Source organism: Rana temporaria, chromosome 8 (genome assembly GCF_905171775.1).
Source record: "Rana temporaria chromosome 8, aRanTem1.1, whole genome shotgun sequence".
NCBI lineage: Eukaryota > Metazoa > Chordata > Amphibia > Anura > Ranidae > Rana > Rana temporaria.
In genome coordinates, this window is record NC_053496.1 from 154,553,485 (window position 1) to 154,580,824 (window position 27,340).

Consider the following 27,340-nt stretch of genomic DNA (forward strand, 5'->3'; position numbering starts at 1 on the left):
CATGTGGGGTAGCAATTTTTATTCGTAACTCGGTCATTTTCGACATACAACATATTGTTAAAGACCCAGATAGCCGCTTTATAATCCTAAAGGGTACTATCAATAACAAAGGAATCACCATAGCATCTGTATATGCACCAAACGAATCACAAACGACTTTCTTCTCAAACTTCTTTAATACTCTTGATAGATATCACTCCCCCCATATTATCCTGGGTAGTGATTTTAACCTTACTGCTCACCCAGCCCTAGACAGAAGTAAAATATCACCCTCTTCAAAATCGTTCTCTAAAACAATTAATAGACATATTAACCACTTGCCATCGCCGCACCGTCATTATACGTCCACAAGGTGGCTCTCCTAGGCGAGACCACGTAAATGGACGTCCTGCCTTTTAGCCGCCACTAGGGGCGCACGTGCGCCGCCGGAGGCGCGCGCGCACGCCCCCCGCTCGCCCCCGACTCCCGTGCGTGTGCCCGGCGGGCGCGATCGCCGCCGGGCACACGCGATCGCTCGGTACAGAGCGGGGAACGGGAGCTGTGTGTGTAAACACACAGCTCTCGTTCCTGTCAGCAGGGGAAATGCTGATTTTCTGTTCATACACTGTATGAACAGAAGATCAGTGTTTCCCCTAGTGAGGCCACCCCCCCCCCCCCACAGTAAGAACACACCCAGGCATACTTAACCCCTTCCCCGCCCCCTAGTGTTAACCCCTTCACTGCCAGTGGCATTTTTATAGTAATCTAATGCATTTTTATAGCACTGATCGCTATAAAAATGCCAATGGTGCCAAAAATGTGTCAAAAATGTCCGAAGTGTCCGCCATAATGTCGCAATACCGAAAAAAAAATCGCTGATCGCCGCCATTACTAGTAAAAAAAAATATTAATAAAAATGCCATAAAAATACCCCCTATTTTGTAAACGCTATAACTTTTGCGCAAACCAATCAATAAACGCTTATTGCGATTTTTTTTTTACGAAAAATATGTAGAAGAATACGTATCGGCCTAAACTGAGGAAAAAAAATGTTTTTTTATATATTTTTGGGGGATATTTATTACAGCAAAAAGTAAAAAATATTCATTTTTTTCAAAATTGTCGTTCTATTTTTGTTTATAGCGCAAAAAATAAAAAACGCAGAGGTGATCAAATACCACCAAAAGAAAGCTCTATTTGTGGGAAAAAAAGGACGCCAATTTTGTTTGGGAGCCACGTCGCACGACCGCGCAATTGTCTGTTAAAGCGACGCAGTCCCGAATCGCAAAAAGTACTCTGGTCTTTGGGCAGCAATATGGTCCGGGGGGTAAGTGGTTAACAAAAATCAACTAATAGACTCCTGGAGGGCTCACAACGTAGGAATCAAAGCCTTTACACACTACTCTCACCCACATGACTGTTACGCTAGGTTGGACTACATCTTTTGTACCCCTGTCCTGTTGGCCAACTCATCCCAAGCTCATATACATCCATGCCCATGGTCAGACCACAACATCATATCTTTCGATACATCCCACATAGGCCTTTCCCCTTCAACATTTAATTGGCGACTTAACGATGCCTTTCTGGCAGACTCAGTAAATAAAGACTCCATTGCTACTCATATCAACAATTATTTTGAAGATAACATCAATGAAGACACTCCTCCTACCACAATCTGGGTAGCACATAAGGCGGTCCTGAGAGGTCATATCATTCAAATAGCAGCAAACAAAAATAGAGAAAGACTGATCAATATCAAAAGCCTGACAAATGATTTAAATCAATTATATAACAAACTCCAACATTCAACTTCACAGGAAATAACACAACAGATCCAATCCAAACGTAGGGATCTGGATCTTATTCTGTCAGCCAACACAGAAAGATCTTTAAGGTTCTCAAGGGCCAAATTTTTAATACACAGTAACTCCCCATCGGCAATGTTTGCCTGGAAGCTGAACCAAGACATCAATCCCACTCACATTTACAAACTTCGGGACACTCAGGGTAATCTAGTCACACATCCACGAGGAGTTCTTAATATTTTCACAGACTTTTACAAAAAACTACTGTCTGACCCAGGTACAAACTCAGATACATTGGCTAACTCCTGGTTAGATAATCTACAACTCCCATCTTTAGACCTTCACCAGACTGAATCCCTAAATAGACCCTGTACCATAGAGGAAATCTCCCAGGTAATTAAATCCCTCAAAGTATCCACGGCCCCGGGCCCGGATGGATTTACAACATCCTACTATAAAAAATTCGCCCCCCTATTAGCCCCTAATCTTATGAAACTTTTCAACCATGTCCTGGAGGGTAATCAATTCCCAGAGGAGATGCTTTTAGCAAACCTCTCCTTGATTCCTAAACCAGATAAGGATCACACTCTTCCTCAAAATTTTCGGCCCATATCAGTATTAAATAATGACCTTAAAATATTCGGTAGAATCCTCGCAGACAGATTGGCCACAGTCATTTCCCCATTAATCCACCACGACCAATCAGGCTTTATTCCAGGAAGACAGATAGTGGACAACATAAGATTGGTGACAAATATTATCCAAGACGCTAACCTGAACTCCAAACAGGCCTGCCTTTTGAGTTTGGACATACACAAGGCCTTTGATAGCGTGAGCTGGTCCTATTTAAATAAACTTCTCCCTAAATTTGGAATCTCAGGCAATTTTCTACAAGGTTTTAATGCCCTTTACCATGCCCCCCAGACTCGTATCAAGATCCCTGGTAATAATTCAGAGTTTTTCAGGCTGGGGAGGGGAACCAGACAAGGCTGTCCCCTTTCCCCCCTCCTTTTTGCGCTGGCCATTGAGCCCCTTGCTCAAACCATCAGACATAACACAGACATACGTGGATACACAAAGGGAGACTCGGAGTTTAAGATCAGCCTATATGCTGATGACGCACTAGTGTTCCTTACGGAACCCCTCCTTTCCATCCCAGTGCTCTTAGACACATTAGACACATTTCATGCGGTCTCAGGGCTTAAAATTAATCCTGCTAAATGTTCAGCACTATCTATTAATCTACCCCCCGATTTACAGTCTAGATTAAGCAACAACTTCCAGTTCATCTGGTGCACAGAATCATTCAGATACCTGGGAGTCAATATTACCCATTCATATGCACAATTGTACAAAATTAACTACCCCCCAATCATTGCACGCATTAACTATCTTATGAACTCTTGGTCCTCTTATCACATCTCATTTCTGGGCAAAGTTTGTGCAATCAAGATGAGTATTATCCCTAAATTATTGTACTATTTTCGCTCCCTTCCTATACTGGTTCCCAAGACCAAGATTGAGGGCATCCAGAGAACTATCAACAAATTTATCTGGGCGAATAAAAAACCCAGATATAGCTATGCTCTCCTACACCGTCCTCAATCAAAGGGCGGCCTAGGCCTTCCCAACCTTTGGCACTATTATCTGGCCACAAAACTCTCCCAGATGTCACAATGGTTCTCCCCGCTGCAAAATATACCATGGAAGAGATTTGAAACTACCTCTATCTTCCCACTCCATCTCCAGGGCATATTATGGTCCAAAAATGTACTTTATAGGAAACTCTCTAAACTTAACTTAGTAGTGGCTCACCTCTTTCAACTATGGATGAAGACAAATGACACTTATCTTCTCTCTTCACCCATATCCCCTCTTACCTCATTCCTGGGCGACACCAGACTCAACCAGGCATACACCAACAGGAGACATTTCTCTTTATGGATAGACAAAAACTTATCTACACTATCCTCACTGCAATATAAATGGAAATTTAAGACTTTCCAAATGATACAAAGAGACCATGGTCTTCCCTACGCAGAGATAGAAAATTATAAGCTTATAGAATCCTTTTTTGCAAAATTCTTTTCACTTTCCACCCTCCCTACCAGGACACTATTTGAAAAAATATGCCTCTCCTCCTCTCGTGACAGAGGGATGATCTCCCTGATATACAGCTACCTTAATAATCTCAAACTGGAGGAGAAATCCTCCCAGATGTTACATTGGGAAGAGGACTTAGGAGTGACAATTCCTCCGGAATCCTGGTACTCTATGGCGGAAAATCTCAGGAAATGCAATAAAGCTATCTCTTTTAGAGAAACACCAATTAAAATATTCTCTCGGTGGTACTTCACACCCTCCAAGCTGCATACTTTTTATCCATCAATCTCCCCAAATTGTTTCAGAGGCTGTACTGAACAAGGCACTCTGCTACACATATTCTGGAGCTGCCCACTTCTGAATCAAGTGTGGAAATCTGCTGCAGCACATTTTGAGTCTGCTTCAGGTCACATAATCCCCCTCTCCCCTCAAATCTGCATCCTTTATGCCGGGATACCTGATATTCCCACACCTTACATTAGACTACTACACTCCTTATGTAGTTCAGTTCAGTGGATGGTTGCACTGAATTGGAGAACCAGTACCATTTCCTGGCAACAGGTGTTAGACCGAATGGAAATAATCAAACTCTCGGAGAGAGTATTCCACACCCTAAACGATAGCTTACCAATATATGATTCTAAATGGTCCAGTTGGTCCTCCAACTAATATTGCCAAGAAAACATAATTTGAGTTACAGTACTATGCAACGTATCTGATCTCTAACTCACAGGTTTTACAATGTTACCACATAATGCTTGATATACTTATCTGTCTAAGTTACTACTTTGAACCATATACTATTCATATGTTTATAATGTATGTACACTTGTCCAAAATTATTCTTACAATAAACTTTGGTAAACAAAAAAAGAAAAAATATTTTAAGCAATAGACAGAATTGATTTACAAAGGACCAAAGTTATCAAACAAATCAAATTTCTTTTTATGAGGAAGTAAGCAAAGCTTAGACAAAGAGTGGCTGTGGATATAGTATATCTGGATTTTGCCAAAGCATTTGTCACAGTTCCCCACACACAGCTAAATAGGTAATAGAAAACTGTCTAAAAGACCATATTCAGAGAGTAGTGGTTAATGATTCGGATTCCAAATAGTCTAAGGTTATCAGTGGTGTACCCCTAGGTTCAGTGTTGGGACCCTAACTTTTTAACATATTTATAAATGATAAAGGGTCTGGGATTAAAAAGTAAAATTTCTGTCTTTGCAGATGACACCAAGCTATGGAGTGGAATAACGTCCTTACAGGATGGCTCCAATTTACAAGCCAACCTCAATGCACTATTTATTTTGGTTACTATGTGGCAAATGATAAATGTAAATGCGCTTGGGGGCGAAAAACATCCATGCATCATACATACTAGGAGGAGGACAGTGGGGGAGTCAATGGTGGAGAAGGATCTGGGTGTTCTGGTAGATCAAAGACTTAAAGTGTTACCAGTGGCGTATCTAGGGTATGGCAGCCATGGAAAGTGCCATGGGCGCCATATGAAGGGGGCGCTGTTGAGTGGCTGGGCAGCAAGGCACTTACCAGGGTCTGAGGGTCTCTTTTTTCTCCTCCTGAGCATAGGCAGGATGTCCTTTTCAGCACCTTTGCTAATGGACAATGGCAGCGCTATCCCTGCTGCGTTCAGCCACAGCCCTCCCCTGTTCTCCCAGGCTCTCCCATTCCATCTGGTCGGGTTGGCAGCGCACAAAGAAGAAGGAGGAACATCAGTTTCTCCCTCTCCTCTGTGAAAACTGAGGCCTTAAGTGATGAAGATTTCATTACTTCCAGTATTGGTTCTGCATTTACCTGGCCTTGGAGGGCAGAAGAGGGATCAGGGGTCTAATAAAGCCTAGATTTCTCCATAAAGAGCATATGTCACTACCCAAGGTATCACAAGGGATGATAAGTATCACTAGTTTTGATAGCTGTTTTTTTTTTGTTAGGGTTATCTGAAAGATGGATTTCAAATGTTTCGACAGTGGCGCAGTTTAAGTGCTTGCCATAGGCGCTATTTTCACTAGATACGCCTCTGAGTGTTACTAAACCCAGTAATATGAAAATAGTTCATCTCCCCCCCACACAGTGCACACAGCTTATAAATCTTTTTACATCAAAATATTGCTACTATATGCCTTTTTGGGTGATCTGTATACAACGGTCAGTGATAAACTGCACAGTTTCTCCAGTGTGAGAGAGAGTTCAGGCGGGAGGAGATTTTCACTGCAGCCTGTATACACACCCACATGTGTGATGCCAATATCATGTGACCTGGCTATCTCTGAGAACAAGTAAATGTTCTCTCAAGCATAAAAGACACAACTTAGCATGTGCAGGTTGGCTTCATATGCCCCGAAGTCTTCCGGGAAAAATGAGCAGACTTCGGGGCCAGTCACAGACCGCAACGCTGCTCACGCATGTAGAGTGGGCAGCTGGCTATGAAGCCACAAGCTTTTAAAGCCGTGTGCCCATAGTAAAGATGCCCGCACCACAGAGGGAGGACATGGGGAGAACACAGCTGCGGTAAGTACATCACTGGACTGTAGGTCAGTTGAGTGGCTGTTTATTAAAAGTCAGCAGCTACCCTTTTTGCAGTTGCAGACTTTTAATAAACAATAAAATGACTGGGACTCCGCTTTATTGTAGCACACCCCCCGTAGGGACTGCTGATAAATTTGGATCCCCCACTCCTGCACGGTCAGGCACACAGAATTTTCAGAGAACAGTCCGTGACTTTGTTTTGTTATTTATTGAGGATTAAAGTGGTTGTAAAGGCACAGGGTTTTTTGCCTTCATGTATTGTTGAATGAATGTAAAAAACCTTTTGTGTGCAGCAGTCCCCCAGACCCCCCCTAATACTTACATGAGCCCCATCTCAATCCAGCAATGTCAACGAGAGCCTCCTGATTGGCTTTTGGCAGCAGCGTGAGCATTGTCAATCACAGCCAGTAAGCCAAACTGGGGCTCCATGTCTGAATGCACATACAGAGCCGTGGGTCAGGACGTGCCTGCTTGCTCTGGGGGCATCCAAAAGGAGGGAGGAGCTGGGGAGGAGCCAGAATGGCCAGAGAGGGACCCAAGAAGAGGAGGATTTGAGCTGCTTTGCACAAAATCACTGCACAGAGCAGATAAGTATAACATTTTGTTATTTTTTAGAAAAAGACGAGACTTTAGTATCACTTTAATAACTTGGATAGGGATGGGAGGTTATGTGATGCCCACTTGACTTCAGCAAAACTTTGGGGGCATCTTCCTATATACAGGCTGCATACAGTCTTCTTCACTTTCCTCCTGCACGCTCCTGCACGCGAGCAAGCAGTACTTGCTTGCTCCAGCTGACTCACTTTGATTTATCTGACAGCCTCCCAGTCAGATTAGCAATGGCCCTTTACAGTCAGGAACTCGTAGCCCCCTTTTTTGTGTAGCACAGTGTAGTAAAACAGCTTGTAACTCTTCCTATGTGGCCACTGATCCCAGCACCACCTTTTCAGGCACTGACTGGCTGCTGCCCCTTTCACTAGCCCTCCAAGCTAATTCCCCACACCAGTCCACCTGACTGACTCTTCATCAGCCCACCTAGCTGACTCTCAGGAGACCTCTCAGGGAAGTATGAAGACCACACAGCTGTCTTCAGGGTGACTGGCTATATGTGGCATGTGTCTCCCCCTTGTTAGTCCCCAACAGTGCTGACTACTCAATTTGTCCTCTCTTGCTCCCGTGCCTCCAGGAAAAACTCCTCCTGTGTGTTTTAGCAGGATCCTTCCAGCACCCAAGCCCTGGCCCAAGGCAAGACAACCCCCCAGACTAGGGGGTACCCCTGAGGGCCACCGACAGTCTCCTAAACATTGTATCTCCATCTTCCACCTGACTGCCCTGCTGGCATGGCTCATGTCTGTTTATGGAGTGGTCTCAGCCCCCTGCCAACCTACCTTTGAGGATTGGCTGAGGCTACTTAAATACTCAAGGCATCTCCTCCTAACCTTCACCCATTAATTCTAGAAGATTCTCCAAACCTTAAACCAGAGGGAGGCACTAGAGAGCTGCCAGGATGAGTCACCCAGCCCTGGACCCTAGTAAAACCTGATTTAGATTCCATAGCTCAGGCTTAGCCCTAAGCTACACTAGAGGGTGCTACATTAACAAGCTGTATTTTCATAGTCTTACCTTCACTTTCTTCTTATAGCAGCATGTGCAGTGTGTCTAAATCTGTATTTCTCAACTCCAGTCCTCAAGGTGCCCCAACAGGTCATGTTTTCAGGCTTTCCATTATTTTGCACATGTGATTTGATTAGTTTCACTGCCTTAGTAATTATCACAGCTGTTTCATCTGAGGGAAATCCTGAAAACATGACCTGTTGGGGTGCCTTGAGGACTAAAGTTGAGAAACACTGGTCTAAATATGAGCAGTCTAATAGGCACCAAAGTCTTCATAGTGCACTCAGCAACCTAACACGCTTGGCAAGACATGCCTCATCTAAGCTAAATATCTGTGTGAGGACACTTTTGATGAAGATGTAGCTGTTACTCATTTTGCCAGCATGTACTGTAGCCTGGAGTGTGAAGTAGCACCTGAATGACACAAACAGCTTAGCTGAAGGCCCTTAAACATTATCTGTCCCTCCAGATCATAGTCCTAACAGTCAATAAAATTAAATGGTTTGTTCCAGGGAAAACCAGAGACAATCAGTGGTGGACTTTTAAGGTGGGTGGTCTTACATACAAACACTACAACTGTGGGTTGTAGTGTCTGTATGTGAGACCATCCCCCTTCCTTGCCATAATTTCCAACTCTCTCGATCCATCTAGAAGAATTGGATGTTCCTTCTCACCTTTTACTGTTATTTTTTCCATAATATAAAATAAATTAAAAAATCTGCAGGGATGGTGAGAACTCCTACTAATGGGTACAGTAGATATGCAGACCTGGGAACTGATTGCAGTGATGTTGTCAATAGAGTCCCTGATGGCTAGAAGAAACTGTAGGTGCTCTGACTTTCCACTATCTACCACTGAAATACATTTTGGAAATAAATGACAAATAGATATTTAGAAAAAACAGCGTATGTAGAAGCTGAAGACTTTTCTGAACAATATAACTTATATAACATGTATTTTGCAGTTGGTCATCTCAGGATCTATTGCTTTGCGCGCAAGGGTCATACCATCTCGCAAGCTGGTAAGTGACATTCAAGTATTATTAAAAAATTGATTTTAGCATTTAAAGCCCATTTCCATGACTCCGGAGTGAGAAAAGGTTGAATTTTAAATGGTGTCTGTGACCTCATTAAGGAGATTTTCCCCTCAAGCCTCGTACACACGCACGGGTTTCTCGGCCAGAAACAGCAAGAAAAATGCTGACAGAGCTTTCTTGCCGAGTACACCGTGCGTGTGTACGAGGCTTTGAGGTTTCTTGTCGAGAAAACTGCCCAGAATCTGCTCTCTTTTTTTCTCGTCGGGATTCTCGGCAGTGTTTTCCTGCCGAGAAACCCGAGCGTGTGTATACTTACCTGCCTCCTTGGAAACCCGTGCATGCTCGAAATGACTTTGACGCATGCACGGTAGCTTCCATGGCATAGGTAGGGTGAAGCAAGATGGCAACGACGGCTTTGAATGTGACGAGCGCATGCTCGTCATAGTCGATGACGTCACTGCGTTCGTGCCATTCAAAAGAACGGTGTTTCTTTTGAATCGTACGTGTGTACACTCGACCGGCAAGAAAATCTTGCCAGGAATCTGGTCAGGAAAAACAACGTTTTTTTCCTGACAAGAATCCCGGCCATGTGTCACTTGACATCCATCACCAGAGCAGAAAATAGGAGAAATCACATAGACAGCAATATAAGTGAGACAGCTCTAATCCTTCTCCAGTACATCTACAAACAAAACAAAACATACATTTTTGCTCAACTCGGGCTTCAAAGCGGGGCCTAAGGCCTGGTTCTCACCTATGCATTTTTAGCCTAGCTCCCATTTGTCCTTGATTTTGAGGGACTGTCCCTGATTTGGAACAAAGTCCCTCTGTCCATTGTCATGGAAATTAGGCTGTGTGCAGAGCGTACGGCCAAATCTCCTTTATCTAATAAGCACACATTTCGTCTAATGATATAATGCATCTTACCAATCTTTCGATTTTGCGTTCATCCCTAGAAAATAAACATCACCAAAGCTAGGTTCTCAGCTCTGTCAGCATCTCTGACTGAGACTACTCTGCTTGGCCTTTAATTTGTAAATCACAAAAGCTTTCAAAAACAGGAAGTGATGGCTCCAGCAGCCAATCACTTCCTCCATGGGAAGTAACATCACAGGATGTGACCTCCACACAGGAAATGACCAAATAAGGATGTGGCAACATAGGAAATCCCTCCAACAGGATAAGTTAAATACAAACAACAACATGAATAATGGCTTATGTGCATGCCTGGGCAAGGAAAGTATGTATGTATGTGTAGCACTGGTATTTTTGTCATGTAATGCTAAAGATTGCATACCACTAGAGGGAGCCAAATGCCAATGTGAGAGATATATATTAACTTACACATGCAGAGCAGAAAATGTTTATTGACTGTGAAGAGACTCGCTTACCCATAATGCTCACTCACTTACCCATGAACTCTAGGTGGCTAAACTGCATGCTGGGTGGGTAATAAAAGGCAGAGTGCAGCCATTTTCTGTCTCTTCTGGATGCATGGTCTGCCTGAGAGGATCTGTGAAGAAGTGTTTAGAATTGGGCCTACATCGTGCAGAGCAGAACAACATCCATTGACTCTGCCTTACCACAGTGTGCTGGAGAGGCAGTGTGATCGGGTCTGAGGACCCAGGACCCTTGACGGAGCAAAGTGGATGTCCGGTTTGCTTGCGGAGCGGAGCAGTGTGACAGTGCTGACTGGCAGCAGGACTGAGACAGCCGGAGCGGAGGTTCACAACTTTCCAGACCTGGTGTGGTGAGAGGGCTGTCGCCCAGAAGTTATTTAACACCCGTAACACACTTAGACTAATTTCACAGTGTTGCTGGGACCTGTAGTCCTACGGGGAGGTCTCATTCAAATAGACTGAGTTCAATCAGGTTTAAAAGCCTATGCTTCATTGAGGGCTGACTGATGATTAAGGTATACCTACACCGAAGGCATCTACAAGTGTGTTGTATAGCAGGAATTGTTATCACTCTTCAGTTATGTTACTTCATTACTTGTTAAACCATTGGATTACAAACACTGCAGTATAATCGCTAGCCAAAGAAAAAGAAGACCAGAGACTACACTTCTCATTGGGAGGGTTTGTGCTGTGGATACAGTAAGACAAAAGGCTGCCTTATATCTCAGGGGAAGCTCTTGAGAAACTGTATTGTGCTGTGTTGATATCTTTGCATTGGTATGTTTGGTGCGGCCGTACTGGAAGTGGGAAGGTGACCAGTGTCAAGGCATTGTCACTCTGAGCACTAGTCCCACTTGGAGACGCGCCGCAGTAGAGGCTCAAGGGACCTTTAAGTGTTAATAATTTGTGTACACTCATTGCACTATTATAGTAAGTTGTGTGTTGCTACAGTTATTATAACTACTGTCTTTATACTAGTTCCAGTAAACTTACATGTTGGTTGATCACAATTGGTGTGAGGCTTGTTCATTATTCTAACAGGTGGAACAACGGATGCCCAGATAGCGATAAAGGTACACTATATACACACTGTTATGTGGGGTTGTTCCGTTTAGTGAAGGTTTTACATCCACACTGTTACACAGCTGTGTCAAGCGGGTTGAGACAAATTATTTGGGGGTAGAAAAGCAGAGTACAGGCCCAATCAATTACCAGCAGCTCCTTCGGGGGTAAGTGCTACAAGTGGGGGCTCGTCCGGGATCCTGTTACTCTGAAATTAAGCCCACCCTCTTGGCACCAGTATGGACCCCGTCACAGTGGAGCGGTGGTGTGAAGCAGAAGGCGCTCGCTCAGAAGCGAGCATGGCAATCGCACTCCCAGGAGAAGCTTGGGAGGAAGAACAGGTCAGCCAGATTGTAAAGGCATTGTACCCAGATAGAAAGGCCTGGGTGATTGCCATCAGACCAGATTGTGGGACCTCTCACACTTACGCCCTATTTGAATGGAGAAAGGGAATTCCGGAGAACTTTAGAGGCTCAAGTGTGCAGCTAGCTGGCAAAACCAAGTTTTACCTGACGCACCCAGAAGGGCTCGGAGGGAGCTCTGCCAACTCTAGACATGTTAAGCCAACAATGCTGGGAGTTAGTTTTGGGTCAACTCCAACCAAAATCAGTACAAGGCCCCCTTTGGAGAAGGAAGAGGCCGTGGTTGACACGCACAGGAGAGGTTCCCAGTCGGAACGACAACTAGCTGACCTAAAACGGCAGTACCACAATATACAAGAAAGGTTCAAGGAGACCTCCGGCATGATCGCAGGACACATTGAAGAGTTAAGTGTCCCATGCAAGGACTCGAGCAGTGGTAAGCAAAGGCAAAGACCTGCTTCAGTCATCCAGAGACGCACTCATAGCCACTTGCCAGAGGTGACGATCCGGAAAGATTTCAAGATTGAAGGTCAGATAGGAGAGAAGGAACAGAAAGGCAACCTGTCCTATACAAATCTTCTGCATCAGATTGAACTGGGACTCCAAAGAGGATATCTTGAATCTGAAATTGTAGAGGCTGTAGTCAACGCCATTAGCCCAGGTCTAAGTATCAAAGGCATGCCGGAAATGAAAAATGGACTGACTTTAGTACAACTCAGGAGAATACTAAAGAGCTACTACAAAGAGGAAGATGCTGCTGAGCTATATCATCAACTGATAAATATGTCACAGAGCAGTCAGGAGACCCCCCAGAATTTCTTATTCAGGGCCATTGAGTTGAAAGACCGCCTGTTGTCTGTCTCGAAAGGAGAAGATTCAGATGAACACTTTGGGGCTGAACTGATCCAGAAGAAATTCCTGAGGTCTGTGGCTACAGGACTGAGAAGTTCCAGTTAAGGCAGTACTTGGACGATCCTTTCACTACAGATGAGGTGCTCATTGAAGAGACTAATGAAGCAGCCAAGATGGAGATGGAAAGGGAGAAGAAACAAAGGAAAATTCAGTCCAGCACCACAGTAAGAACCAAAGGGCATCAATCTGAAATTCTACAGGGCCCCCAGGAACCCAGTGTCCTGACGGTGAACACTGATCAAATGCCCTGGTCCTTACCTGTACAACATCTGCCCCAGTCTGAATTTGGAAAACTGTTTCAAATGCAGAAAGAGATGTTGGAAATGATGGCCCTGTTGACTGCTAAGCTGGTTGGACCACAGAGGGAGGAAGTCCCGGCACCTAAGACCCCGATGGATCCTACAGCCGCTCAGACCGAGAAACCGGCGAAGCCAAAGACCTGTTTCAACTGCGGGGGAGTTGGACACTACCGTCAAGTATGCCCAAGCCCGGCAAAGCCTGAAACAAAACGTCAAAAGCCGGCGGAAAACTTCAGAGGGCCCCAGTGAAGGAGCCAGCTGGGCGCCCTGTTACAACAGCCAGCTCCAAACAACCTCATACATACCAGGTCCCTGGGGACACACTTAGGCCGAATCCGGGCAAGAGCCCACAGAAGCGAGGCGTAAAAGTGCAAACTACCAAACAGGCTAAACCTGCCACTCAACATGGATTCCCTCCTGAGCTAGTGGGACCTTCTCCAATTGTCCCCATCCAAGTGGAAGGGATTTATACTAAAGCCCTGTTGGATACTGGAGCCCAAGTGACTTTACTTTACAGTGACTTTTATGAAAAACATCTCAGACACTTGCCACTGCAGAAGCTGGAGGAATTGGAGATATGGGGCCTAGGGACCCAGAATTTCCCTTATGACGGCTACCTACCCATTAAGCTCACCTTCGACCCGAGTGTGGCGGGAAAGGCCGAAACCTTCGATACCCTGGCAGTGGTGTGTCCCCACCCCCCAGGGGCTGATAGTTCTCTCATCATTGGGACAAATACCGACCTGGTCCGAAGACTTTTGACACCGCTTGTCCAAGTACAGAGCACTCCAGCCACAAAGGTACACCCAATTCTAGCACAAGTGTACCAGAATCTATTGCATGAGCAGAAAGCCCCGTCGGAAGGAGTGGGAAAAACCTAGACAGAAGTGAGAAGATTGTGCAACCAGGTGAAGTAGTCTGTTTGAAAGCTTCTATCAAACTGACTTGGAGACAACCTGGCCCTTTCATCGTCCTTGAGACGGACAGAGAGAAGGAAGATAAGGAGTTGGAAATAATCCCAGAATTGTTATCGACCAAGGCGCTGAAGCGGAGCGGAGGGAAGGTCTCAGTCAGTGTCCGGAACACACCACAACCTCACCTGTGAAGATGCCAGCTAGAGTGTTGCTGGGGCAGGTGAATCAAGCAACCCCAGTCTTATCGTATGGTATCGTGGGAGGACAAGAGGGAGAGATTCCTATGGAAGAGTTCTACCTGAAAAACACCACCCTAACACCTGATTGGATGGAGAGAGCAAAAACCCAGCTCCTGAGATGGAGAATTGCGTTTTCAAAAAGTGAGTTTGATGTGGGGCTTGCAAAAAGTGCTGAACACAAGATTCGATTGGAGGAAGATAAACCCTTCAGAGAGAGGGTCAGGCGGATTCCATTGGGAGACTTGGAAGATCTGCGGGAACAGCTGGCTGAGTTGAAGAAGACAGGAATCATCCGAGAGTCTCGGAGTCCGTATGCTTCCCCAATAGTGGTAGTGAGGAAGAAGAATGGGTCTTGTGCATTGACTATAGGACACTGAACCGAAGGACCATTCCCGACCAATACACCACACCCCGAATAGAAGATGCTTTACAGAGCCTGTCAGGGGCAAAGTGGTTCAGTGTGCTGGATTTAAAAAGTGGGTACTACCAGATCCCCATGCACCCCGAAGATAGGGAGAAGACCGCTTTCATTACTCCTGTAGGATTCTTTGAATTCAATCGCATGCCACAAGGTCTGTCTGGAGCCCCAGCCACTTTCCAGAGGTTGATGGAGAAGACTGTAGGTGACATGAACCTGATTGAAGTGCTGGTATATTTGGATGACGTCATAGTGTTTGGCAGAACATTGGAGGAGCACGAAGAGCGCCTGGAGAAAGTCTTGAGGAGACTCCATGATGAAGGCCTGAAGCTCTTCATGGAGAAGTGCCAATTCTATCAACCTTCAGTGAGTTACCTGGGCCACATTGTGTCCGCCGAAGGAGTGGCCACAGACCCTCAGAAGCTGGAAGCTGTCACCTCTTGGCCCAGACCCACGAATGTGACCGAGCTTAGGTCATTTTTAGGGTTCTGTTCATACTACCGTAGGTTCGTAGAAGGGTTTGCCAAGATAGCTCATCCACTCACTGAGCTGTTGAAGAACCAAGACGAAGCTGGTTTAGACTCAGACAAACCTGGAAAACCAAAAGAGGGACCTAGGAAGAAGAAAGAGTCCATCGAAGACCAGTGGACTCCGCAATGCGAAGAGACCTTTAGACAGCTGAAGTGGAGCCTTACTACTGCCCCGGTCTTGGCCTATGCAGACCCTACCAGACCCTACGAACTGCACGTGGATGCCAGCCGAGATGGACTAGGTGGAGTGCTTCATCAGGAGTACGACAGACATTTACGACCTATTGCTTATGTGAGCCGGAGTCTGACACCTGCTGAGAGGAATTACCCAACTCACAAGCTTGAGTTTCTGGCCTTGAAGTGGGTGGTAGTAGACAAATTAAAAGACTATCTATATGGCGCCGAGTTTGTGATTAAGACGGACAACAATCCTCTCACATACTTGCTCACTACAGCAAAAATGGACGCCACAGGCCATAGAAGGTTGGCTGCCCTCTCTGCATTTACTTTCAGCCTGAAATATCGATCAGGAGTTGGGAATCGAGACGCTGATGCACTGTCCAGAAGGCCCCACTGTTCCCAGGACCACTCAGGAGGATGGACCCAGCTTACCCCTGAGAGTGTGAGAGCCCTTTGTGAGGGGGCGGAACAACAAGTGAAAGGTGGAGCCAGGGCTGAAGAAGTCGGAGTGTCCGCTGCGGGGGTGCCTAAGTGCTATTGTAATGTCACTCAAATTGTGGAGGAGGGTCTACCTAAGCTATCTAGGAAGGACCTCCGGAGAGACCAACAGGAAGATCCCCTTTGTGGCCTGGTATTGAAGGCTTTGGAGAGCCAACACCCTGATCTACTTCTCCAGAGCGCTCAGAAGGAAGCTCGCCTGCTTCGCAAAGAGTGGGATCGGTTGCAGCTGCAGTACGGGGTGGTCTACAGAAGGGGCCCCTCTGAAGATTCTGAAGAGAAGTGGCAGTTGTTTTTGCCAGAGAAGCATAGAGAGAAAGTATTAATTGCCCTGCATGATCACCATGGCCACCTGGGATCAGAAAGGACTCTCCAACTGGTGAGGGACAGGTTCTATTGGCCATACTTGAGGACTGAAGTGGAGAGCTACTGTCATTCCTGTCTCAGGTGCATACAAAGGAAGACCTTACCCCAGAGAGCCGCCCCAATGGGCCATTTAGAGAGTCAAGGGCCAATGGATCTAGTATGCATAGATTTCCTATGTTTGGAATCTGACCTGAGTGGGCAAGGAAACATCCTGGTAGTCACTGATCACTTCACCCGATACGCTCAGGCATTTCCCACCAGGGATCAGCAGGCATCTACAGTGGCGAAGACCTTAGTGGAAAAATTCTTCATTCACTATGGCTTGCCTCAACGGATCCACTCAGATCAGGGAAGAGACTTCGAGAGTACCCTTATTAGACGACTGTTGGATCTACTAGGCATAAAAAAATCCAGGACTACTCCCTACCATCCACAAGGGGACCCTCAACCAGAGAGGTTTAACCGAACCCTTCTCAACATGTTGGGGACTTTGGCCTCTGAACAAAAACAACAGTGGAGTAAACACATCACAGCCATGGTACACACCTACAATAGCACCGTAAGTGATGCTACAGGGTATTCGCCTTATCGTCTGATGTTTGGACGAGAAGCCAGACTACTGGTGGATTTGGCTTTTGGCACTTCTCTGGACCACACCTCAGAGACTTCTCACCGAGGGTATGTAGACAGATTGCGGAGAAGTTTGAAGGCCGCATATGAAAAAGCCCAAGCCACATAGGACACAAGAGGAAGTAGAAACAAGAGGAACTTTGACCTCAAGGTACGGATTCAAGATCTACAACCTGGTGACCGAGTCTTGTTGAGAAACCTGGGCATACCAGGGAAACACAAGCTGGCTGATCGCTGGAAGTCACAGCCGTACATTGTATCCAAACGACTCCCAGGACTGCCGGTATATCAGATCAAACTGGAAGGGAGTACAGGACCATTAAAAATGTGGCACCGGAATCACCTCCTACCTCTAACAGAAGCAGTCCGAATAACTTCACGACAGGAACTACCGTCCACGTCTACTGCTGTACCTCGACCTGTAACTAGGTCTCAATCTGGATCCCTTGCCACAGAAGGTAGTGAGGAGGAGGAGATGGAGATAAGCTGGTTGTGGTCACCTGAAATGCCAGGAGTTGATGCAAACTGTTCACCCCAAGAAGAAAGGACAATGGAATTCTTAGACCAGAAGCACCAGAATTTGTGCCACAAAATGGACACTCTGAGGATCACTCGTCCTTTAATGACATTGAAGTACAAGAGTCTGAAGTGGGAGAGGATAGTACCTGCTCGAAGATAGTGCCTACACCCAAGAGACAAAGAGTTAAAAGAGAGATTCATGCACCCAAAAGATTAACTTATGATGTGCTGGGTGAATGCTCCAACCAGACTCGGTTTACTGCCAAAAAAAATTCTGAAATGCCTGGTCTCTCTACTGTCAATTCAGAAAGAGAGAACCCCAACCCACCCCTTGACACATCTGTACCAGACACTACAGTGTCAGCTGTGAGTGCACAGAACAGTCTCCCATCACATGATAACTGGTGGGAGGCTCCTCTGTCAGTATTGTGCAATCGTCTAGAGGCAAAAATGTGTAATAGAGCTAAGAGTTTGAATATCTTTGGGGACCAAAGACTTAAAGCAGGGGGAGTATGTAGCACTGGTATTTTTGTCATGTAATGCTAAAGATTGCATACCACTAGAGGGAGCCAAATGCCAATGTGAGAGATATATATTAACTTACACATGCAGAGCAGAAAATGTTTATTGACTGTGAAGAGACTCACTTACCCATAATGCTCACTCACTTACCCATGAACACTAGGTGGCTGAACTTCATGCTGGGTGGGTAATAAAAGGCAGAGTGCAGCCATTTTCTGTCTCTTCTGGATGCATGGTCTGCCTGAAAGGATCTGTGAAGAAGTGTTCAGAATTGGGCCTACATCGTGCAGAGCAGAACAACATCCATTGACTCTGCCTTACCACAGTGTGCTGGAGAGGCAGTGTGATCGGGTCTGAGGACCCAGGACCCTTGACGGAGCAAAGTGGATGTCCGGTTTGCTTGCGGAGCGGAGCAGTGTGACAGTGCTGACTGGCAGCAGGACTGAGACAGCCGGAGCGGAGGTTCACAACTTTCCAGACCTGGTGTGGTGAGAGGGCTGTCGCCCAGAAGTTATTTAACACCCGTAACACACTTAGACTAATTTCACAGTGTTGCTGGGACCTGTAGTCCTACGGGGAGGTCTCATTCAAATAGACTGAGTTCAATCAGGTTTAAAAGCCTATGCTTCATTGAGGGCTGACTGATGATTAAGGTATACCTAAACCGAAGTGTGTTGTATAGCAGGAATTGTTATCACTCTTCAGTTATGTTACTTCATTACTTGTTAAACCATTGGATTACAAACACTGCAGTATAATCGCTAGCCAAAGAAAAAGAAGACCAGAGACTACACTTCTCATTGGGAGGGTTTGTGCTGTGGATACAGTAAGACAAAAGGCTGCCTTATACCTCAGGGGAAGCTCTTGAGAAACTGTATTGTGCTGTGTTGATATCTTTGCATTGGTATGTTTGGTGCGGCCGTACTGGAAGTGGGAAGGTGACCAGTGTCAAGGCATTGTCACTCTGAGCACTAGTCCCACTTGGAGACGCGCCACAGTAGAGGCTCAAGGGACCTTTAAGTGTTTTTTTTTTATATAATTATTTTTTTTTTTCATTTTCTGTATATTGCTTAACATCACTTACATATAAAACCAACTTCCATCAAAGACAATGAACATTACATTTATAAGTGCAAACACGACAAATACATAAAATTAAAGAAAAAAAAAAAAAACCCACGACAAAAACAAAAAAGGGAAATAAATAAATAAATAAATTAAAAAAAAAAAAAAAAAAAAAAAAAAAAGGGGGGGGGGGGGGGGGAAATGGAGTAAATCACTTAATATACCTTCCTCCTCCTCTCCCTTCCTCCATAGAAACTGTTCCCTATTTGGGTATTCCCTCCTTTCTTCTCTTCTATTCTTGTGTCCCTATCGTGTTTTTCATGTTTATATCGTGTTTTATCATAATAGTGTTTCTTATTTCCTAAAAAAGAAAAAAAAAAAAAAAAAAAAAAAGGGGGGGGGGTTTGTGTACTGGTATGTATATACACGCACCCCCATACATGTCTACGTACCTTCCTGCATATATATTACTTTAAAGACCCATACGGGTTTATTTTATTTGTGCTATCTATATATCTGTGTTTATTATGTGTATATTAACCTGTGTCTCTAGTGTTTGAAGTGTTCTTTATATATTTCCCTTTGTGGATGATTTACCTCCACCTAAAAAAAAAAAAAAAAAAAAAAAAAAAAAAGAAGAAGGAGGGAGGGAAAGGCCCATTGTTTTTCCCCCTTCACTTTCTATTTCCCCCCCCCCCCCCCCCCCCCCCCCCCATGGGTAGGGACAGTAAGGACGGGTAGGTGAGTAGGGTAAAGCAAACAACATAAAAAAAAAAAAAAAATGAATAAATAAAATGGTGGAAAATTCAGTCATCTGATATTGTAGTTTATCTTTCCCATTAATCGTCATGTATATTTTAGAGAGAGGAGTGAGTGTATGTGGCTCCAGGAAAAAAAAAAAACTAAAGGAGGAGACTCCATTCATTACTCCCCTTATATCTGTGGGGAGTGGTGTTGCCAATCTGCCCATACGTTGTTAAATCCATTCTGTCTATCTCTGCTCTTATACACCCATCTCTCTGCCTCCATTATTGAGTTAACTTCTTTTTTCCATTCCATAAGGGAGGGGCGTGTATTCTGTTTCCAATGCCTGGGTATTAACATTTTAGCAGCATTTAATAAGTGTGGCATCACACTTTTCTTATAACTAATCATAGATCCCGGTGTCCCGTGAAATAGAAAGTGTATAGGTGATAGTTCCATAGGTTGATTGGTCATCTTTTTTACCCATGTGGCTATTTCTTCCCAGAATGGTCTGATCTTTCTGCAAGTCCACCATATATGGAGGAATGTTCCCTTTTCTTTGCATCCCCTCCAGCAGTTTCCGTCTGCTGTGGGGTATATTTGGGCTAATCGAGCTGGCGTCTGGTACCATCTGACCATGAATTTGTATGACATTTCTTGGATTTTAGAGCATATAGATGTTCTGTATGTTGATTCTATAATTTTTTTAATTTGTACTGATGTAAATGTGTAATTTAGCTCTTTTTCCCATTCCCTAATAAAATAAGGAATCATGTTTTTTTGTTCACTCAGAACCAATTTATACATTTGTGATAATAAATGATTAGGCTTCGATATTTTCACGCACATATTCACGGACCTTTAAGTGTTAATAATTTGTGTACACTAATTGCACTATTATAGTAAGTTGTGTGTTGATACAGTTATTATAACTACTGTCTTTATACTAGTTCCAGTAAACTTACATGTTGGTTGATCACAATTGGTGTGAGGCTTGTTCATTATTCTAACAGGTGGAACAACGGATGCCCAGATAGCGATAAAGGTACACTATATACACACTGTTATGTGGGGTTGTTCCGTTTAGTGAAGGTTTCACATCCACACTGTTACACAGCTGTGTCAAGCGGGTTGAGACAAATTATTTGGGGGTAGAAAAGCAGAGTACAGGCCCAATCAATTACCAGCAGCTCCTTCGGGGGTAAGTGCTACATATGTTTTTAGCAACAGAAGCCGCCTTGCTTTCAAACATGGAAGTTCTCCCTGAACATGACATTTCATAAGCTCCCGTATTACCGCTGATAGGAATCCTTATTCTGCGCTGTTCCAGAGAACAACGTGTAGCGCCTGGTTACTTCCAAGTACCGGTGCTATTGAAATTTAGAGGGTGATCAGAGTACTAATGACTCTGATCCAGATTGCAATGTTCAAATAGGGTCTCTGTTTCAGTTTAGCTGCGCTGTGGGCCCATTCTGTTGTTCCTGGGGTGCTATCTCACCCCAGGGCGACAGGTGGCAGCAGCAGAGTTGAGACTTGGGTGTTCTTTTCCAGCAGCCAATCAGGAGGGAGTGTCCTCGCTGGGCATGCTGGGAGAGGGTACTTATGGGACAGACGCCATTGAGTCTGGGTTCTTCTTCCAGTGTGGCACCCACCTTTAGGGTGACCACATCACGGCGCCCCGGGGTTATGGCCTACCTAGCCGGCACGCGCGTGCCACACGGTGTTCCTGGTTCCGGGACCATGTTGGTCCGGAACATTTGAGCAACGTGGGGGACCCAGTAATCGACTGGGTTCCCATTTTGAGGATCCCAAGCGGTATAGCTGTTCGGTGGGGAGTCCATCTGAGGAGTGTCAATGAGAGGCTGGCGATCCAAAAGGATTTCGACAAACCACCAGGGATCAAGGTAGCCGGACACTGAAGGATTGATCACCTGTCAGTCGGTACCTGGGCAACGTTAAGAAGGAGATCCAGGGGTAATTCTTTCAAGGAAGATTGCCTCCACATTTACAATCAGAGATGGACTGTGGCAGAGGTGTCTCCCTGAAGTCTATTCCAGGAGGGTCTGTGGCAGAGACTTGTCCTCAAATCCAAGTTCATTTCAAGGAGGGTCTGTGGCAGAGACTTTATCCTAAAAAGGTTTGAGTGATACTCCGGCTGCCAGGTCAGTGAGAGAGGCCTGTCCGGGTACACTAAGCCCACTCAGGCAGGAGTGGTACGGAAAGTGTTGCATATGCATATGGGAGCAGGACTGTTCCAAATAATATGCCTGAATCTGCTATTCTCCTCCTTCATTCAAACTCTATGCTTTCATCACCGTTTCATTGTTTTTACCCGGCTGGGTAATAAAGAGCACAGCAAGGACACTTGTTGCGGACATTCCTTTACTACTGCGATATGCACCATTCACCCCTAGGAATTTGGAAGAGCCACGAGGTAAATGTGCCACCCAAAACAATACAGCAGCTCCTCCGGGGGTAGTGCTACACATGGGGGGCTCGTCCGGGATAGGCTGTTACCTCGAACAACCGAATTCAGAAGTTTTATTCTGCCATGAATGCAAGGAATTGTCGTGGTGTTAAATTGTGCCAGAAAGGAAAGAGTTAACATTGCCATTGAAGTTTGGGTGCACGTGCAGCGCAGTGATGCTCCTCCGGGGGTAGTGCTACAAACACATATCCGGATTATACTACTATTGCTGGGGATGGGAGGCTATCTGCAGGTGTACGCTGCAAATCCCGACCATGCTGATCAGACATAGCAGAGACAAGAGCGTACATCTGCCTATAACCGATAATGTCCTTTTAGAGCGAACATATCCCCTCAGACGATCATTTGTGCAATGCACAGGAGCACGTACCCTCTCTGCATATACCCTCTCTGCAAACATCTCTCTCCAACCTCAAGACATTTTCTACTACCAGACGGGACACAACCAGCGTCAGTCTGCCCCAGTCAGCTCTTTAGAGTGGGTTGCGGGAGAACTAACACTGGGTGACACTATGACAATACATATTAACTACTTGCCGACCAGCCGCCGCAGTTATACGGCGGCAGGCCAGCTCCCCTGCGCAAGGTCACGTAGATCTACGTCACCTCGCGAATCAGCCACAAGGGGCGCGCGCCCCCCGCTCGCCCCTGATCCCGACGTGTGTGCTATCACCGCTGGGCACCCGCGATCGCTCGTTACAAAGCGAGAACCAGGAGCTGTGTGAGTAAACACACAGCTCCCGGTCCTGTCAGGGGGGGAAATGACCTATCGTCTGTTCATACAATGTATGAACAGCGATTTGTAATTTCCCCATGTCAGTCCCACCCCCCCTTCAGTTAGAACACACCCAGGGAACATGATTAACCCCTTCCTCGCCCCTAGTGTTAACCCCTTCAGTGCCAGTGGCATTTTTTATAGTAATCAATGCATTTTTATAGCACTGATCGCTATAAAAATGCCAATGGTCCCAAAAATGTGTCAAAAGTGTCGGAAGTGTCTGCCATAATGTCGCAGTACCGATAAAAATTGCTGATCGCCGCCATTACTAGTAAAAAAAAAATATTAATAAAAATGCCATAAAACTATCCCCTATTTTGTAAACGCTATAATCAATAAATGTCTGCTTATTGCGATTTTTTAACTAAAAATATGTAGAAGAATACGTATTGGCCTAAACTGAGGAAAAAAATAGTTTTTTTAGATATTTTTGGGGGATATTTATTATAGAAAAAAGTAAAAAATATTATTTGTTTTCAAAATTGTCGCTCTATTTTTGTTTATAGCGCAACAAATAAAAACCGCAGAGGTTATCAAATACCACCAAAAGAAAGCTCTATTTGTGGGAAAAAAAGGACACCAATTTTGTTTGGAAGCCACGTCGCACGACCGCGCAATTGTCAGTTAAAGCGACGCAGTGCCGAATCGCAAAAAGTGGCCCGGTCATATTGGTCCGGGGCTGAATTGGTTAAATACATCTTCATGAAATTTCCACAACACCCTCTTTCCTCCTTATTTGTCCCTCATTTTTGGTCTGATCTACAGTGCCTTGAAAAAGTATTCATACAACTTGAAATGTTCCACATTTTATCATGTTATAACCAAAAACGTAAATGTATTTTATTTCATAAACCAACACAAAGTGGCACATAATTGTGAAGTGGAAGTAAAATAATAAATGGCTTTCAATTTTTTTTTTTTATAAATATTTGAAAAGAGTGGTGTGCATTTGTATTTAGCCCCCTTTACTCTGACCCCTAACTAAAATCTAGTGGAACCAATTGCCTTCAGAAGTCACCTAATTACTAAATAGAGTCCACTTGTGTGTAATTTAATCTCAGTATAAATACAGCTGTTCTGTGAAGCCCTTAGAGGTTTGTTAGAGAACATTAGTGAACAAACATCATCATGAAGGCCAAGGAACACACCAGACAGGTCAGGGATAAAGTTGTGGAGAAGTTTAAAGCAAGGTTAAGTTTTAAAAAAATATCCCAAGGTTTGAACATCTCACGGAACACTGTTCAATCCATTATCCGAAAATGGAAAGAGTATGGCACAGCTGCAAACCTACCAAGCCATGGCCGTCCACCTAAACCAGGGGTCTCAAGGTGGTGGCCCTCCAGCTGTTCCTAAACTACAAGTCCCATGAGGCATTGCAACGTCGACAGTCAGGCCTCGTACACACGACCGAACGTGTCTGCTGAAACTGGCCCGTGGACCAGTTTCCGCGGACATGTTCGGTCGTGTGTAGGGCCGACCGGACCGGATTACCGGCCTAGCGGACAGGTTTCCAGCGGACCAATGTTTCTTAGCATGCTAAGAAACATGTCCGCTGGAACCATGTCCGTCGGACATGTCCGATGGTCAGTACGCAGGGGCGGACTGGCCTGGGTGACAGGAATGCATCTTCCCCCCGGGCCGCTCCAATATTCTTTACAAGGGCCGCTGAGCTGGCTGAGAGTGGCAGCTCGGGGGCAGGCACGGCCAGATTCAGTACTGCAGCGATGATTCTGTTCTGGGCTGACACAGTCTGTGTGTTACAGAGTTCAGCCCAGCCCCTCCCTCCTCCACACGAAGCTCTAACTATCAGAGGCTGGGTGGATCTTCTCTCTCTTTCCCCGCCCACACTTCTGGCAGAACGTGTGTTGTCTGTGAAGATGATATGTCGGGCGGGAAAGTTAAAACAGAGCAGTCTGCTCAGCTTCCACAGCCTTAGAAAAAAATAAAAAAAAAGTGAGGCACCTGGGACTGTCCATTGCCACCAAGTAAGTGACAAGTGAGCCTTCTCCCCCCTCCCTTCCTGCTCTCCCCCCCCCCCCCCTCTGCATATTACCAGCAGCCTGTCATTACTAGCACTGCAGCCTGTGACAGTTTCTTGCCCTCCTAAATGTATGCTGCAGTTTGGTCGCAATGCTGGTGTACTGGCACTGTCTTGCTGCATGTTACCCCCGGTCCCGGTAGACTTCTATTAGGTTGTACATTTTTGCTGCATGTTCTGAAAGTGCACATAAAGTCCTGCATGCTGCATCTTTGGTGCAATTCCAGAAAATGCAGCAAATACACACAACCTAAAAGAAGTCTGAGGGACTGCGGCTATGGAAAACCGCAAGCACACCAGTGCAGTGGTGGCCAGTCCATTAAGGGTGCACGGACGCTGCCCCAATAATCATGCCACCCCCTATATGTAAAATTGATAGATTCCTGCCTTGCATGAATTGATCCATGGCCACCGTTCCCACCCCCTATTTAGGTGTCCGTGTCCGAAGGGGGTGTCACAGCGGCTGCATTTGATGGGGCACAGTGGCTGCATTTGATGGGGTACAGCGGCTTCATTTGATGGGCACAGCGGCTTCATTTGATGGGCACAGCGGCTTCATTTGATGGGCACAGCGGCTTCATTTGATGGGCACAGTGGCTTCATTTGATGGGGTACAGTGGCTGCATTTGATATGGTACAGTGGCTGCATTTGATGGGCACAGTGGCTTCATTTGATGGGGTACAGTGGCTGCATTTGATGGGGTACAGTGGCTGCATTTGATGGGGTACAGTGGCTGCTTTTGATGGGGACAGTGGCTGCATTTGATGGGGCACAGTGGCTGCATTTGATGGGGTACAGCGGCTTCATTTGATGGGCACAGCGGCTTCATTTGATGGGCACAGCGGCTTCATTTGATGGGGACAGTGGCTGCATTTGATATGGTACATTGGCTGCATTTGATATGGTACAGTGGCTGCATTTGATATGGTACAGTGGCTGCATTTGATGGGCACAGTGGCTGCATTTGATGGGCACAGTGGCTGCATTTTATGGGGTACAGTGGCTGCATTTGATGGGGTACAGTGGCTGCTTTTGATATGGTACAGTGGCTGCATTTGATGGGCACAGTGGCTGCATTTGATGGGCACAGTGGCTTCATTTGATGGGGTACAGTGGCTGCATTTGATGGGGTACAGTGGCTGCATTTGATGGGGTACAGTGGCTGCTTTTGATGGGGACAGTGGCTGCATTTGATGGGGCACAGTGGCTGCATTTGATGGGGTACAGCGGCTTCATTTGATGGGCACAGCGGCTTAATTTGATGGGCACAGCGGCTTCATTTGATGGGCACAGCGGCTTCATTTGATGGGCACAGCGGCTGCATTTGATATGGTACAGTGGCTGCATTTGATGGGCACAGTGGCTTCATTTGATGGGGTACAGTGGCTGCATTTGATGGGCACAGTGGCTTCATTTGATGGGGTACAGTGGCTGCATTTGATGGGCACAGTGGCTGCATTTGATGGGCACAGTGGCTGCATTTGATGGGCACAGTGGCTTCATTTGATGGGGTACAGTGGCTGCATTTTATGGGGTACAGTGGCTGCATTTTATGGGGTACAGTGGCTGCATTTGATGGGGTACAGTGGCTGCATTTGATATGGTACAGTGGCTGCTTTTGATATGGTACAGTGGCTGCTTTTGATGGGGTACAGTGGCTGCTTTTGATGGGGTACAGTGGCTGCTTTTGATATGGTACAGTGGCTGCATTTAATGGGGCACAGTGGCTGCATTTGATGTTTTTTTTCATAATTTTTTCAGTTTGCTTGTGCGCTCCCCCCCCCTTAGTAGGCACTGCCACTCCACTGAAAAGTGATCAATGCTCAGGTCACTTTTCAGAGACATTTGACAGGCAGTGAGGAGGTGATATCTAATTTCCTCCCTGACTGTTATTAACCTCCTAAATGCCAGTCCCTCCAGATATTTCACTTTGTACTCCACCTTATTTTCATTACTCTTTATAGGTATTAGATGTTCTCTCACCTTATTCTTTGCACATCTAATACATAATGAGAGTTCTGGAGATAAGGTGGAGTTCAAAGTGAATTTCTAAGCCTAAGTGGAGCGCCCCTTTCAGAAGATTTGAGGATATTATTAAACCCAGAGACTGGTGGACTTAGGCCATCATAAGTAGATTGAAATTCTGCTGAACTGGCATAATTTCAATCAATCAATGTGCAGACTGGTTATACAAAATTCGATCTATCAACTGACTTCAGTACAACCAGCGTGTCCTTTTTTTTCTTTTTGTCAATCACTGCTGGCTGCTATAGCTGCCGGCAGTGATCAC

General features: G+C 45.5%; 1 protein-coding gene across 3 annotated transcripts in view; it reads left to right on the plus strand.

Annotated features, from left to right (window-relative positions):
- LOC120909192 (membrane-spanning 4-domains subfamily A member 15-like) overlaps positions 1-27,340 on the plus strand; it is a 176,506-nt gene that overhangs the window by 83,698 nt on the left and 65,468 nt on the right. For all 3 annotated transcript variants that reach the window (XM_040320913.1, XM_040320912.1, XM_040320911.1), the window contains one exon: positions 9,014-9,070. In XM_040320913.1, coding sequence (XP_040176847.1) covers positions 9,014-9,070 — 57 coding nt within the window. The remainder of the gene's footprint in view (positions 1-9,013; positions 9,071-27,340) is intronic.